The 15,147-nt window shown below is 38.5% G+C and overlaps 2 protein-coding genes across 4 annotated transcripts; both read left to right on the top strand.

The window, feature by feature from the left end:
• Positions 1–2,438: 2,438 nt before the first annotated feature.
• LOC122183285 (hypoxanthine-guanine phosphoribosyltransferase-like) lies at positions 2,439–9,236 on the top strand. The gene is made up of 9 exons (XM_042877153.1): positions 2,439–2,456; positions 4,305–4,411; positions 4,870–5,053; positions 5,937–5,999; positions 6,558–6,575; positions 6,806–6,888; positions 7,771–7,817; positions 8,218–8,294; positions 9,130–9,236. The coding sequence occupies exons 1-9, from the start codon at positions 2,439–2,441 to the stop codon at positions 9,175–9,177; spliced, it is 645 nt and encodes a 214-aa protein (XP_042733087.1). The 3' UTR covers positions 9,178–9,236.
• Positions 9,237–9,849: 613 nt separating this feature from the next.
• Positions 9,850–13,358, top strand: NUDT7 (nudix hydrolase 7). 3 transcript variants are annotated; one of them, XM_042877048.1, is made up of 4 exons: positions 9,850–10,185; positions 10,543–10,696; positions 10,948–11,106; positions 12,524–13,358. In XM_042877048.1, exons 1-4 carry the CDS (start codon positions 9,971–9,973, stop codon positions 12,905–12,907), a joined length of 912 nt encoding a protein of 303 aa, XP_042732982.1. In that variant the 5' UTR covers positions 9,850–9,970; the 3' UTR covers positions 12,908–13,358. The 3 variants fall into 3 exon arrangements, with proteins under 3 accessions (XP_042732982.1, XP_042732984.1, XP_042732981.1); XM_042877050.1 differs by lacking the exon at positions 9,850–10,185 and adding an exon at positions 10,193–10,287; XM_042877047.1 differs by lacking the exon at positions 9,850–10,185 and having other exon boundaries at positions 10,322–10,696.
• The last annotated feature ends 1,789 nt before the right edge of the window (positions 13,359–15,147 follow it).

The raw sequence follows: 15,147 nt of genomic DNA, 5'->3' as shown, positions 1-15,147 counted from the left end.
TCTATAGATATTAATCAGTTTGCTTAATAACACATTGGTCACCAAATGAAAGTTCTTAGCATTAATTTAATGCTTTATCAGCCTCTTATCATCCATGGATCAAGTCTTCAGGGGTGCCAATTAGAGCAGCTCTCCCATAATCTACAATTATACACATTCAGAAACTGGTCTAAATATATAGGAGGCCTGTTTTAATGTACCTGACTTTATTTGTATTTCAGTGAGAGATCTGTATATCTGTTACCTGAACATGGTCTTATTTTTGAAAGTTGTTTTTTTTTTTTATACATACTTTTTCTTTCTTCTTGGCAAGGACTGCCTTCTGTGGTAGAGGCTTCCCTCTAGTGGACACTCTCTCTAATGTTTTATTTGTAAAGTTTTAGTAAAATAATGGAACAGATGCAGAACGCATCCAGCAACATGAACTTGCTTCCCAATTTAAAATAACTAAATGGAAATCCCTGACAGGAGTTAACCCATACCTGTTTCTTGAGAAGATATAAAATTGCTGCTGCACTTAACAGCTCCTTCAAACTGTAAGAAAATGTAGAGCTGTTTAGCAAACTGACAAGTACGTAAACAGCAATGTCCTGTAAAAACTACTTATTGATTCAGTAGTTCAGGGAATGAATGCAAGGACAAAAGCAGTGTTGTTCTGCATTGACTGGCTGTTGTTTTACCAGTGCTGATATAATTAATCTCCAGTCTCTTTGTGCAGCTACACCTACTGGCTGAACTTTTCACCTGTAAATTTAGAATGTGTTCATAAAAACACCCACAGTAGCACTAAATTTCATAATGTAAATCTCTGACCAGTAGCATCTGAGACCACTAACACATCTACTGGAATTTCAAGTAATTGCCCAGTGGCAGTGTATGCACTTACTGTTAGGGCTCAAATAAAGATGTGAGAAGTAGTTTTCCCAGTTTCAGAGGAAGCGGAGGATTCTTGAATCAGCTTTAAGTTTAATGAAAGCGTATATTTTGTCCAATGCTAAACTTTTTTATTTCAAGCCTCCGAGAGTTTCCAAGATCTTTTCTTTCCCCACACCAGCTGTTGACCTGACTATTTCTTATGAATCCATTCAGAAAATACTGGAGTGGAAGCCACATGGTGCCCATTTGGCACTTCCATCTATGGGGATTTAAGCAGAATAGACCTATTTGCCCAGTCTAATAAGGGGAATCTTGTTCCAGCTGAACTGCTGTCCACATCATAAAGCAATGTCATAACAATAATCTCTTTGGTTGCCATCCCAGGTTTTTGAACCCAAATTACTACCTGTTAGAAAGCAGTGTCTTATGCTAGAAAATAGAAAAGCATGGCTTTTCACAAGATAGGGAGTTCACTTATACCAGGTAGAGAAAATTATACAGAATTCATGGAAGGAAGATAATGTTTGTTGTATAAAAATAGAGGCCGAATAGTCTCAAGGCATTAATAATTCCCAAATACTACTTAAGATATCAATGCAAATTGCAAATATGCCCATTAATCCACTTCAAAGACTGCTCCTGCAATATCCCATGTTATCAGAAATGATCTAAAGAGCTTCTACAGTATTACAAAGACGCGGAGAAAAATCTTCTTTTGTTACTCTGCCCTTCCTCCCCACCTCCACCAAGAAAACACTCATATAGTTGAATTAATAAAATGTACTCAATCTGGTAAGAACATTCTGTAACACGATGTGTGCAAGCTGCCTTTAGCTCATTTTGTTAGTAGGATTAATTTTCAAAAACCTAAGACTTTCATGTTAATCCTAGATAATACTAGGTTTGGTACATTAAAATAATCAGATTACAGTGAATGTCAATTCTGTTTGATTTAAAATGTTATGGAGTACAGAACTGGAACTATCGACCTCTCTCCACAAAATGATGACCTGGGTTCACCATCTCTCAACAGATGCAGACCTCTGCTTCAAGTCACTGTGAAAAAGCTGGCTTTGTTTATCCAAATATTAGTTTTCTATAGCAAATAAAAAATAAATACGTGGACTTTTAAAGAAAAATATTATATAAGAAATTGGTATACAAAACTATCTTCTACACGTAGAACACTGAACTGCCACTTGCTACAAGCAATTAGCAGATCTCTGTTTTCACTTAAAAAATGCTATCCTGCCTTGTCATTTTAACTAATTTGATTCATGCACTTTCCTTTTGCATCTCCCTCATTCTCCATTCTATTTACTCTTGATTGGCTGCAGCAGGACTAATGCCCATTTTATTTCTGGTTAATCTAATTAAGTAAAAACCTGGGATTGTGATGTCAGTACATTAGTAGAAGGAAGTAACGCTTCCTCTAGGAAGGATAGCAGTTCTGACCTTGCTGAGAAGCAGGTCATGATCTAACTGCAGGATGAAAATAAAGCAAGACAAGCTGCAATAATAACACCACCTCATTCTCTGGTAATATAGTTTAAAGTGAGATTATGGCTTGTGGATTGCAGGTAAGAAAGCACGGTGCATTCATATTTGGTTATCTAACTGAAGAGAGCTTTTAAGATGGGGGAAGGTTAATTACAGCCAAATATATATATATATATACATTTTTAGATATATTGACAAAATTAAAAGCATTTTTTCTATTCTTACTAAAAAAATTCATCTTTCATAGTAGTTTTTATAACAGATGCATGTCTTAAGCTCAATTATTTACCAATGTGACAATCTGTATTTAACTGTAATGTACTTATGTTTGTGTTTTTTCATTCTGTGCTGATGAAACAACACATACTTAGGAATCTCACTGCATCCAACTGTTGTAGCTTGTTGGTTTAATTTTTATCACTTTGTAACTAAGAAATCTGGCTACATCAATAAATGAACAGAAAATGAGAATGAATCCCACTTAAACAACTAATTCCATGAGTATGAGCTCATGATTAAATAAATTCAATGACTTGTGTTACAGCTTCGTAGGCTTCTTTATTATAAGAGGATGCTGCTGTACTATTTAGCACGTGCCATGATACAAGTGCTTTTGTGAGCCTGTAAGGTACAGGCAGCATGTTGCTATGGTGATGTGCTCAAACTGAGGCAATCCTTAATGTTCTGTTTATGAACCTTTCAGTAGACCTTACTTTGTTTAGACGTAGTAGAAAACAAAACATTACTGTAATGACTTTGTTTTCAAAAAAACTGTCTTAATAAGCACAATTATTAACCAAATAAAAGGTATTAAACCGTGCTGTTGGATTAAGCAACTATCACAATGCATGCCTGTATGCTTCAAGATTTGTTTTGTTCAGAAGTTACATTACCACTGGCAAAGCGTACAGCTGATACCAGTGTAATTGCCAGTATCTCCTGCAAGATTAATAAGGCATAAATAAACTTGAAAACAATCCCTCATCTGAGCTTTCATTTCACTGACTTCAGACATGAGGGAAACAGTAACTAAAAGAGGCAAAAAAGCAGCACTGACATACTAGGTTGTGACTAGTGACTATCAACTGCAAGAATATTCTTGCAAGTTTAACTAGAAACATCAAGGCCTATTAATTTTGAGCACTTGCAGAATGCTTAGAATCTCATCCAGGCTGAACAATGTGCATTACCTTGTATTACAACCTTCTAATATTTTGAAGTTTATGCTAATTGTCCATTTTATTTAATCCTTAAGTGGATTTATGGACAATTCAGAAGGTGATAATTGATTATCTCATTGCAACTGTTACAAATTTTGCAAGTAATAAACTACTTCTATTCCCTACAGTCCTTTTTTTTTTTTTTAAGAACTCGTCTCTCCTATGTCCAAAAAAAGCAGGTGTTAACTTCACGGCTCACAACACTTTATTCTATCGCTACCAAATTCGTAGCTCTGTGCTGTCCGTTAGCAAGCCAACAAATGTTTGGTTCTGAAGTTTGTTTCGAAAAATGGAAGGATGCTCAGTTGGTAGCAGAGCATCATGCATCCAAAGTCTGACTTACAGTCTCAGCAAGAGGGCAGACTACCATCATTACATTAAAACTTCGTGTTCTCCTGGAGTACCCATCCACTTTGTTGCTAAATAAAAAAAGGTATTGGGAACGTGCTGCTCCTGACTTGCTCATCTCAAAGTTAAGTCTACTCATATTGCTTCTTCGTGAGTTTCTCTTGCTATTTTCTGCCTTTAAGTGACTAATCTGTAACTTTGAGTATGTTTTAAATCCAAAGCAGGCTATGACTGTGCAGAGGATAGAGGGAAGAGATAAGGTGATTTTCTGTCCTTTCTTTCTGTGCTAGACTGTAAAGCTTTTCTCTTTTTCTCGCCTTTGAATGGCTCCATCTTCACTCTTAGCTATTTCCTTTTCAGATAAAAGATGAAGACAGTGGCTATAACAAAAACCTGTTCTGCATTCCTAAGCATTATGAAGAAGATATAGAAAGAGTCTTCATTCCTCACGGACTAATCCTGGACAGGTACGAGAACAATAAATAGCAGTGGTATTGATGGCAATGACTAGTTTCCCTCCAAAAGAAAAGATTGCTGCGCTATCCTGTCTGTATAGCCCATAAGAAGTACGGAAACTCTGTGGCTCTAAAATTAAGTTCTCTGGATTTTAATACAAAAGGTGTTTTATGGAGAGGACTCTTCTATAACTTCAGCTAAGTTTCTGTTACCTCAAATATCTTTAAGCTTTCCATCTCCATGTTATTTACATACGACTTAAATCAGTAGTACGTCAGACAGAGTAGATGTCATTTGGTGAACTTAACTGCATATATGTAACTAGATTGCCAGGGTCTTAATCTAGTCACAGTTTAGTTATTAAAAACAAAAACCAAAACGGCTGGACATTGCTTAGCAAGTGGACAAACAAACAAATATGATGTTCAAAACACTTTACAGAAATTAGGGTTTGGTTTTTTTCTTCCAGGACAGAACGTTTGGCTAGAGATATCATGCAAGATATGGGAAGCCACCACATTGTTGCACTCTGTGTCCTTAAAGGAGGCTATAAGTTCTTTGCTGACTTGCTGGATCACATAAAAGCACTAAATCAAAATGGTGATAAGTCTGTGCCTATTACTGTGGATTTTGTTAGAATAAAAAGTTACTGTGTAAGTAAGTTTCTTTTCCTTGGAAAATTGATTCTCCTCATATGTTACCATTCTGAATACTAAATATTTATAAGGAAGTTCCACAGAAACTGAGTTTATCATGTTTAGAGCAACTTCTGTTCTGAAAAGCAGTTCATAAATTGATTTACTGATCAGCCCAATGATCAGAAGGATATTGTAAATTTACAGTAATTGGTGTATAGATGGACATTTCATGTGACAAAGTTAGGGTCAGATCTTCAGTGTCCTCCTCTCCAGCCTGCTGTTTCCATACAGGTTCTATTCTCTTTCAAATGGCAGCCTTTCTTAAGAGGGAGAGTGGAGAGGAGCTTAGCATCAGAGACTTACTTACTAGCTGCATTGCTTGCCATTCCTGCAGAGATTTGTTTTTGAAATCTATGTGCTGGGGAAGTGGAAGCTTGCTCAATCAACCCTGGCTGGTCTGAGCCAACTACTGAAAAACAATGACTTACAGAATTTTCTCTATTTCACCTTCTCCTCACTTTGAAGGCTTAAGCCCTGTGCACTGATAAAAATGTATCCCATGTTAAATACATCAGTTTATAATATCTTATTTTATTTCATTTTATTTCATAAAATTCTAAAACAAATTGGCAGTAACAAAAATAGCTGAAAGCTACTTGGTACCTATTCTGGGACATGAATGTATTTTTGTTCAGAAACATTCTGTGCAAACATGCCTGCATTGATATTTCACGTCCTTGTCTTGTTCTCAACTACGTAAAAGCTCTCTTACTGAAGCAGTGCTGTGTACACTTGCAAGTGTCATTTCACAGGTGAACAGCCAAAGCAGCACACATTACATAAATGCAATGCAGTACTTTTGAGTATATTTTGTGTCAATTTCCCTTTCTCCTTCTAGAACGATTCACCCACAGAGAAAATCAGTATTGTTGGAGAAGAACTGTCTGCATTAAATGGGAAGGTATGACTGAGGAACTTCAGTTTTAAGGAGAAAAAGCAGTTCTTATGTATCCTCCAGGAAGTCTACCCTTAAGATTTTGGTACCATACAAATAAGTTTTAATAATAATGATAATAATAATAATGATTCACACTTTTAAACAGTAATTCCCAGTATCTCAGTAGAAACTTAACGCGATCAGCACTGAAATACTTCTAAAGTCCTGTTCCGTTTCTTCCCACAACCTACAGAAATGAACCATCTTAAATGATGCATGCAATATATTCTCAGAGTGTTCTTCCTATACACACGATACTATACAAGACCTGATAGTTTTCTCAATATTTTATCTTTCTATACACAATTTCAGAACTCTTAAGAAAGCAATAAAATCCGAGTATTTAAGTAATTCTAAGTAGCTAAGTGACAAGCTCCTTTGAAAACTGATTACAACTTACATGTGAGTGAAGTTTTAATACAAACTTTTTTTTTTTTTTTTTTGGCTGTTTAATTTGCTGAAGCTCTTCACATAAATAAAATACTTCCTTTTCTTTCCTTCCCTATGTGGTTCTTTTTCTAGAACGTGCTAGTAGTAGAGGTGAGTAATGACCTCTTATTTTTGGGAGGGGGGAAGGGAAGGTGTTGTTCTGCCTACTTCGCAAGGTTAATATTAATTACATTTAAAACAACATTTAATCACGTTAGCTAAAGTATGCATATCATCTTAATGCATCCTAGAGCTGCTGTTTTTTCTGCTTTACGTTAATATACTGAAAATATGTTTTTTCTTTCAGACTTGAATGATTATTTTTTTATTATTTCTTTGAGGATATTATTGAGACTGGTAGAACAATGAAGGCTCTGCTTTCAAAACTGAAGGACAATGAACCAAAGATGATAAAAGTAGTAAGGTATAACCACATGGTTATTTATTAATGTGTGGTAATAAGATATAGGAAAATCACTGGTGAATTATCAAGATACGCACAAATATATTGTTAAAATAATAAAAAAGTTTCATGTTTTTTTGCTTAGTCTATAAAGTCTGATGTATTATGTTTATGTTCAAAAGAAAACAGCTCTTTCCATAGGTTTCCTAACACCTTTTCAGCTGCCTCAATACTAGAATGATAACAAGACTTTTTGCCCCTTCTCGATATCCATCCTTAATTATCTGAGTTTTTAAAATCTGAGAGTTTGTCAGCAATTACGAAATGACTTCAAGAGGCATTCTAGACCCGCTTTTGGTTGGTATCTAAAAGGAATTATGTGAGAATATCCACATAGACCAACTTCTGGGGTCTAACGTATCAGTTGTGCTCCCTGCAGCAACCTTCCAGGTTCCCAGCATCTTCAGAAGTGCACAGGAAAATAAGGGATGGGTATGACTTTATGGCAGGAATTGGAGTAACAACTCACAGCTTGTAGTTGTCTCTATTCTCTCTCCCCTAAAACCTTTAAATGCTGCTTGAATTTCCCCATCTATCAGTACTTCCCTACTTTGCTGATGCATAACTATATGGAGGGAGGAACAAATGATTTGCAAAACTGAAAGGCTTTCAATGTAAAGCAATAAATACCATTTGGACTTTTTGAATGATCCTAGATTCAAGCCTTCATTTATTTCTCTATTATAAGGCTGAAAACTACTACTAAATCTGGTAAAATAAAACAATAAAATTATTTTAACTGCTTTACTATAGAAGCTTACTCGGGAAGGGAGGGAGAAGTGAAGAACAGAGCTTGGAGTATGACATTTTAAAAATCTTAACCTTCACTCCTCTTTATTACAGCTTGCTCATTAAAATGACAAACCGAAGTCCAGGTTACAGACCAGACTGTAAGTACTGCATTTGGTTGTCCAAAATAGGATTTCATTTCACGTATATGAAAACTAGTATGTAAGTTTCAGGAAGGTCAAAAGAAATAGGGAGAAAATATATAAAAGCTTTAAAACTGACAATCGGTTTTATGCTTCATAAGTAGTTTTAAATGTATTCTATGAAAAAATATGCATATAACATTAATTGATAAAGATGGCATAGATTCTAACATCGATCATCAATTCGCAGCTCTGACTCTTAAATGTTAAGCATTCTAAGTACCTCGAAAGCAAGATGAAATATTTCTTAGTATTATGCTTAAACAGATGAACCATAAGGTGAATGCAAACTGTGGACCTAAAAGATATTTCTACTACCTAAATCAAAAAAGACCTGTGGTGTGTGTTTGTTTTACAGATATAGGTTTTGAAATTCCAGATAAGTTTGTGGTTGGATATGCCCTTGACTATAATGAGTACTTCAGAGATCTGAATGTAAGTACATATGAATGTACCTTGACTGTTACATGCTTGTTAGTTACCTGTGGTAACAGTAATGAATATTACCTTATAGTAGGTGCTTCTGGACGACTAACAAAACTTCAAATTTGACTAGATAGTTTCATGAAAAGGGCAAAAACAATATCATCAGATGATAACTTAAATGCAGGACTACTAGTCCATGTCTTACCTGTCTATGAATCTGCTTCACAAGCCTAGTAGCTCAGCCTTGCCACACAGTATCCTGAATCCTGCAGGACGGTTGGCAGCATACTCTGCACACTGCATCTAAAAAGAAATTAATTTGTAATTTGGTTTTGATTTCATGTTTCTTTGTGAAATCCTATACTGTTTTTCTCTAGTAAAATATTCAAAACTGGCAGTAGACTGGCCTATGTATGAAGGTGTTTCCTATGCTGCAGAATGTGTCAATCAGGACCTCAACTCCTTGGTTCTGCTATAGTCTCCTTAGGCTGCACTGAGTTGTAGATATACTTAGACTCTGAGAGTGAGAGATTATTTTCTTTTCCCCTTCACAGTTTTTATAAGCATTTACATAAATCTGTTTAGATGTGTCTCACTTGAAAGTCTTTAATATGACAAACCAGTTCTGTTACAGACACAGTGAGATATTGCAAAACAGTGTAACGGACATTTCACAGCAAGCATAGCGTAACTCAACTTGCAAAATGTTATGCTCTAGTTCCAACAGGAGAATGCAAGTAGGAATGTAACTTAAAATACTCTTTAAATTACCTTTGAAGGTTAAGTTTGACTTAAGCTGCACTTTTTTTCTCTGTTTTTTTGTTTTGTTTTTTGTTTTTTTTAGCACATTTGCATTCTCAAAGAGAAAGCCAAAGAGAAATACAAAATCTGACATCATCAGTCTTCTGGACTAACAGCTCACTGGCCTGTACTGTGTGTGTGAAGAAGTGATCTACTAGCCATGCTCATTTCACTGAAGCACTACTCTGAGGAATGAATGCATTTCTAAAGACAAACTTCTGCATGTTTTTTTTTCCTATAATTTTGTGATTAAGGATGAATGACACTTTTCAGGTGTTTCAGTGGAATGAGAACAGAACAGTGGTCATAAACTTGATATCGGAACAAAGTGGATACAGAAAGGATGTGCATGTAAATATGTCTGAGTTTTTATTTACTGTAAGAAATAACACGGGCATTGTACATAAGCTACAAATTTAAGTATGTAAACATTTGTGAGTAGTTAAACAGGCTAAACAACAGAGAAAAAAGTAATCATCCACATAATTAGTGTGAATTACCACTCATCATCTCCAGTGCCATGGACTGGGGGGAGAGTCTGGGGCTTTATTTGCTTTTCCTTTGGTTCAGGTGTTTCTCGTGCTGCTGTGCTGCATCTTCCCCGAGCTGCGGTGAGCAATGACATTCATTGTTAAGCCTTTATGCCAAGCCAGTATTGCTTCAACGAGCCACATTCGTCCCCTGCCTTTCCATCAGCGCACTCCACGCGCAGCTCCTCGTCCCGCGCAGCGCCCCGCCCCTCAGGGCGCCGCCTTTCCCCTCAGGGGGAGGAGCCCGCAGCGCCGTATTTGGGGGACGATGTCGACTCGTTCTGAGACTTTCTGCTTTCCCAGCTGACACCTAGCGCTACCCTTCCCCGCTTGCTGGCGTGCGGGAAGGCTGTGATGGCTCGTCTGCTCACCCCGGGCTGCTCCGTGCCTGACTGGCTGAAGCCTCTCCTCGGCGGCCGCCTCAACGCCGCTGGGCGGGAAGCGGGAAGGCCGCTGCCGCCTCACCTGCGACCCCCGCCTTGCTCTGTCTGCCCGCCAATCAGAATGCGGATCCCGGTGAGCTCGCGTGTTGATTGGAGGGAGCCGTCGTCAGTCTGCAAGAGAGGGCGGTGAGAGGCGAGGGGAAAAGTCGCGCTCGCGTCGCGGGTGGCAAAGATGGCGGCAGCGGAGCGGGAGGACGGGCGGGAAGGGGAGCGCTCCGCCCGGCTCGGGTAAACCACGGCTCGACGGACGGCGGAAGGAAGAATGGGGCCGGCCGCCGCCTTCCTGGGTCCGCTGCAGAGGAAGGCGGCGCCGCGCGCGTTCTCCGCTGGGTGCCGGCCGCGGTGGGGCCCGCTCATCTCGTTCTCGGGAGCGGCGGGACGAGCTGAGGGCCGGACCGCGGCCCTCACCTTCCGTGCCCCGCTGCGTTTCCATGGGCCGCATACAGCGCGGGGCGTCGCAGCTCTTGTTCCGTTTTCTTCCAGAGAGAGTATAAAAGAGAAAGCGAAACTCCGCTTGAGGGAGTGCGATGTTGGGGACAAGTTCTCCCATCTGCCTCTGCGCAAGGCCTCGGTGCTGCTGCCGCTGCTGCTGCGGGACGGCGTGCTGTGCCTGCTGCTCACCGTGCGCTCCGTGCAGGTGTGTGCGGGCCGGGTCCTGGCGATCTGTACGGCAGTGAGAGGTGATTTCCGGCTCTGAAATGTTAAAGCAGAACGCAGAGAGTGAATTACGGGGTGTTGTACAAGCGTGTAAAACTGAGCGCCTTCCTGTGTAGCTCTTAACAAGGCTTGTTTCTTCTGTCTGCAGAAACCTCGGGCCTGAGATGGTTCTGTAATGTGAGCTGCGCGAGGTGAAACAAACTTATGATGTGTAACTCCTTTAAATTCCAGCTGAGAAGATCACCTGGGGAGGTGTGTTTTCCAGGAGGTAAAAGGGAAGAAAGGGATAAAGATGAAATTGATACTGCTCTCCGGGAAGCCAAAGAAGAAGTGGGACTGCAGCCGGAGAAGGTGGAAGTCATGTGTAGGCTTGTGCCTGTGATTGATAAAGTAAGCAATAAACTCTGTCAGTGTATTGTTAGAAAGCAAGTAATTTCCTTTCATATGGTTGGTAATGGCCTTTTCAAACCTGTAACTGTAAATAATCATAGGTTCTTAAAATATACAGCCTGTGCTGCTGGCAGAGTGAGGGGAAGAGATTCTTTTTGGAGTTTGTGAGGCCACTTATGAAGTCCACTTGGAGAGTATCCAGAAGACAGTGGTAAATGGGTGAGAGGCTAGCAGAGAGCCAAGGAGATGCTAAGTGGGCTGGAGAATGTGAAGTAGGAGTAGAGGCTGAGAGAAGTGGGTTGGCTCAGCTTGTAGTTAGTGGGGGATCTCATTGCCATCTTCAAGCACCTCCTGAGTGGTTATACAGAAGATGACACTAGACTTGTCTTGACACTATGGACACAAGTAGCAACAGGTGCTCACCATGCAGTTAGACAAGCAGTGGAATAGATTGCCTTGGCTTTTAGGAAACTGGCAGGATTTATCCAGGCACAGCTCTGAGCACTGTGATGTAACCTCAGAGTTACCTGATTCAACAACATGCTCAGAGCGGGATTAATTTAGATTGAAAGGGACGTCTGGAAGTTGTGTAGAATGATTCTGTATGGAAATTAAGATGTTATTGGCATTGAAGTTGTTGTGTGTAAAGTAACAGGCTGCCAATTTCAATAGTGATATTTAGTATCATGATATTTAGTATATAGTCCCACATGAAAACATGTGGGACCAGTTTTCCAATAGAGGGGAAAATTATTCAAAAGTCTTGATTTTTTGTTCTTCAGGTAAGTTTTCTTATTAATGCGTCAACAATCAGTTTCTGTTAGCTGCTTACTTTCAACAGTGTGCTCCTCACGTTTGAAAAAATATTAAAATTGCATTGCAAAATGCTTTAGTTAACTTTTTTTAATACAAATAACATAAAAACCACATACTTCAGAGGCTATATGTAAAAAGGATCACTTCAGTTTTCAGGTTATGTGGTTTTGGACTGCAGAAGTCTGGGCGCTTAGATTGTGCTATGTTTTCTCTACGCATACATTCAAAGCAATTTAATTTAAATGGAGTCCCTCCAGACTTCCATCAAATAACACAGATGTTGAGCTTTGCCATCAGTGCTTTCTGTTGAGCAGGGATGCTTTAATGTTACTAATAAATGGAATTAGTAATAGGTCTGAAAGAATTACGGTATGCTGTTCGTACAAGTTACTATTTTAAATAAATTGCCCCTGCCTTTGAAAGAGGGGATGAATGTAAACAACCAGCTCCAAAAAAAAAGTGCATATATCTTCTAGTTAAGATTGTTTCCTGTGCTCCTTTTGTAACATCTGAAATGTTTTTAAAATAAAGGAATTTCTTCTGCTTGGTTCAAGCTTACTGTTTGTTTTGTCTTTTTTTTTTTTTCTTCTTGTTCTTCTAGATGAATCATTTGATAACGCCAGTTGTAGGATTTATAGAGGATACCTTCCAGGCCTCTCCTAATCCAGATGAAGTGAGCGATGTTTTTGTTGTGCCACTGGAGTACTTTATCAAGCCCTTAAATTACGTGGCCTTGCCGTATAAAAACTCATCTGGTTACTTAAGCTGGATGCACTGCTTTACATATGATGACCACGAAAGTAAAAAGTCATTCAAGATATGGGGACTTACTGCACATCTTGCTGTATTTCTTGCTATTGTAATTTTTAGGACAAAACCCACCTTTGAAGTTCATTATGATCTTGACAACTTAATTGCATCTGCTGAGAATGGTTTTATGAACTTGTATGCATCCATAAAGGAAAGAAAGAAGAGTAGTCTATAACAGGCTGGTCTGATGGTCTCTGTTGAAGGAGGAAAAAGGTTTGGGCTTGTTTTCTTTGTATCCATTACTTGATTGAATTTCACATTTGCATTCCTGCTGAATTGGAGAACTTTTTTTAATAAAACCAAGCTGTCGATCACTAACTAGATTCATAAATTTTACCTGGTTTTGAGTTATCAAAAGTGCACAGTACTTTTTTTATCATACAGATTTAGAAGGTCAGGTTCGATTTCTGCCTTTGTTTTGTGTGATTCGAGGCTGACTTTCTGTGCCTTTCTTCCATTTAATGAAATAAAACTTTTGATTTTTGCCTGTTTGAAATAGAACATAAAAACTTTTTGGAATCTGTCCACATCTTACTATATGCCATATTGCATATCTTCAATGCATACGCTATTGTTTGCTGTCTTTAACCACTTGAAAAAATGCATAATAAAAATATGAAAGGTGACAACTGCTTTTACAGTTTATTTTGTTTTGGTTGGGGCTGTGGAGGGAGGGAAGGAGAAGGTTCAATGAGTTTTATATCTCTTGCCCTATTTAATACTTCTCCCTGAATTTCTCTAGGCCATGGAAAGCTTAGTGTACATGTAATGGAACTGAACTTTGCTCCTCAGCATCATTAACATCATTCTCTCAGCTCCAACAATCACTTTAAGGAGAGAAGAGTGTTATTCAGCATTCATGAAATCTTATAATGCTCATCTGTGGTTGAATCTGTACCAATAGCACTGGCATTCTTTGCACAGTGAATCCTTATTGACTTGCTGCTATTGAACTAGAAGCTTATTTATAGTGGTCACAGCATTGTTGGCAAAAGGTTAATTTTTTAAAAGTGAATTTGTCTGCAGTTGGGAAGTTAACAGGTTGCCAGTTTATAAATTGCAGATCTTTTGAGCAGCAGGGATGAAATACCTGGAGAAGTAGTAGTTGGGTTTTGAAAGAACAGTTTTTATTTGTCACTGTTAAACACCTGTGAAATTATTGAAGCATTTGTAAAAAAAGAAAACAGTGCAACTTTAAGCACTTGATCATACTTGTATGAAGTTTCTCTCAATTTTAGTGTACGTAGGAACAGAAAATAATTAAAATGAGAACGTTGTTAACTAAAATAGGGCAAACCAATTGGACCTTTGATTAGTAAAGAGGTACTGTGAGCCATAATTACTAAATTACTAAATTCTCTCTGCAGAATTATTTTCTTTCATTCTTTAATGCAATCGGCTGCAGAAATTGTACAAATGGTACGAATTCAAACTGCACTTTGTTTTTATTTCTTTTCTTAATGTGTGGAACTGTAAGAACAGGAACAATAGTTACAGCTGTTACTCCTGTAGATATTGAGTCAAAACATTTGAACTAATAGAAAAATGGGGTTCATAGAGGTCCATACAACCAAAAGTCCTTGAGTGATCTGCTCTAAAGCCACTAGAATTAATGCTTTTCATTCTACATAATTTTATTGACACTAATTTTGAAATTTGGGAAGTTCCTTTAACTAAAAAAATTCTCCAGACAACCATCTGGCATCTGACTTCCCAAACACCCCCTGTGAGCACAAAAACAATAGAAGGAAACAATTGCCTGCACTACAGCTGCAATTCTGCAAGTTTCACAGTAGCTAATGGGAGATTGTTTCTTTGGGCAATCTTTAGATAAAACTGCCACAGTTCTTGAGGCAGAAATGAGAGGAAGATTCCATCCTACAGTTCTCATACCTAATGAGTGTCCTGTTCACACTCAATTTCCTGCCTTCAAGAGGGAAGGAGTGTGCCCCAAGCAGAGAGAGCATCATGAACGCTGGTATTTCCCTGACTGACACTACCTGTGTTCAAGAACTGAAACCGTGTTTCCCTCATCATGGATAAGTGCTCTGTTGAGTTGGACAGCACTTCAAAAGGGAGCTTACAGCTGTTCTGCACTTTGTATTTGTGAGGGAGATCATGACTATACATTATGTGAGATCAAACTTGTTTCCTGGGGGTGATGGATCTTTGCCTGGTGCTGCAGGGAAGATGTGTAAACTGAAAACAATCTGGCAAGTACCTTGTTCTGATAATTTCCTATTAGAATGCACTCTGCTCTTTGAATTAGTTCACAGCCTATGTCAAATAATTCTCCATCGTATTACAGATAAAATTTTATGTATCTGAAAAAGAGCCTTTTTGTTCCATGGAGCAAATGCCTTGCAGCTTAACACTGAATGTTACAGTGCCTAAAGTCTGTCTCTTTAAAGTCTG

The sequence above is a fragment of the Lagopus leucura genome, unplaced genomic scaffold, assembly GCF_019238085.1.
Source record: "Lagopus leucura isolate 7727_CA_CO unplaced genomic scaffold, USGS_WTPT01 Super-Scaffold_100017, whole genome shotgun sequence".
NCBI lineage: Eukaryota > Metazoa > Chordata > Aves > Galliformes > Phasianidae > Lagopus > Lagopus leucura.
The sequence above is the reverse complement of the archived record's forward strand: the minus strand, read 5'-3'. Positions and strand labels throughout refer to the sequence as shown.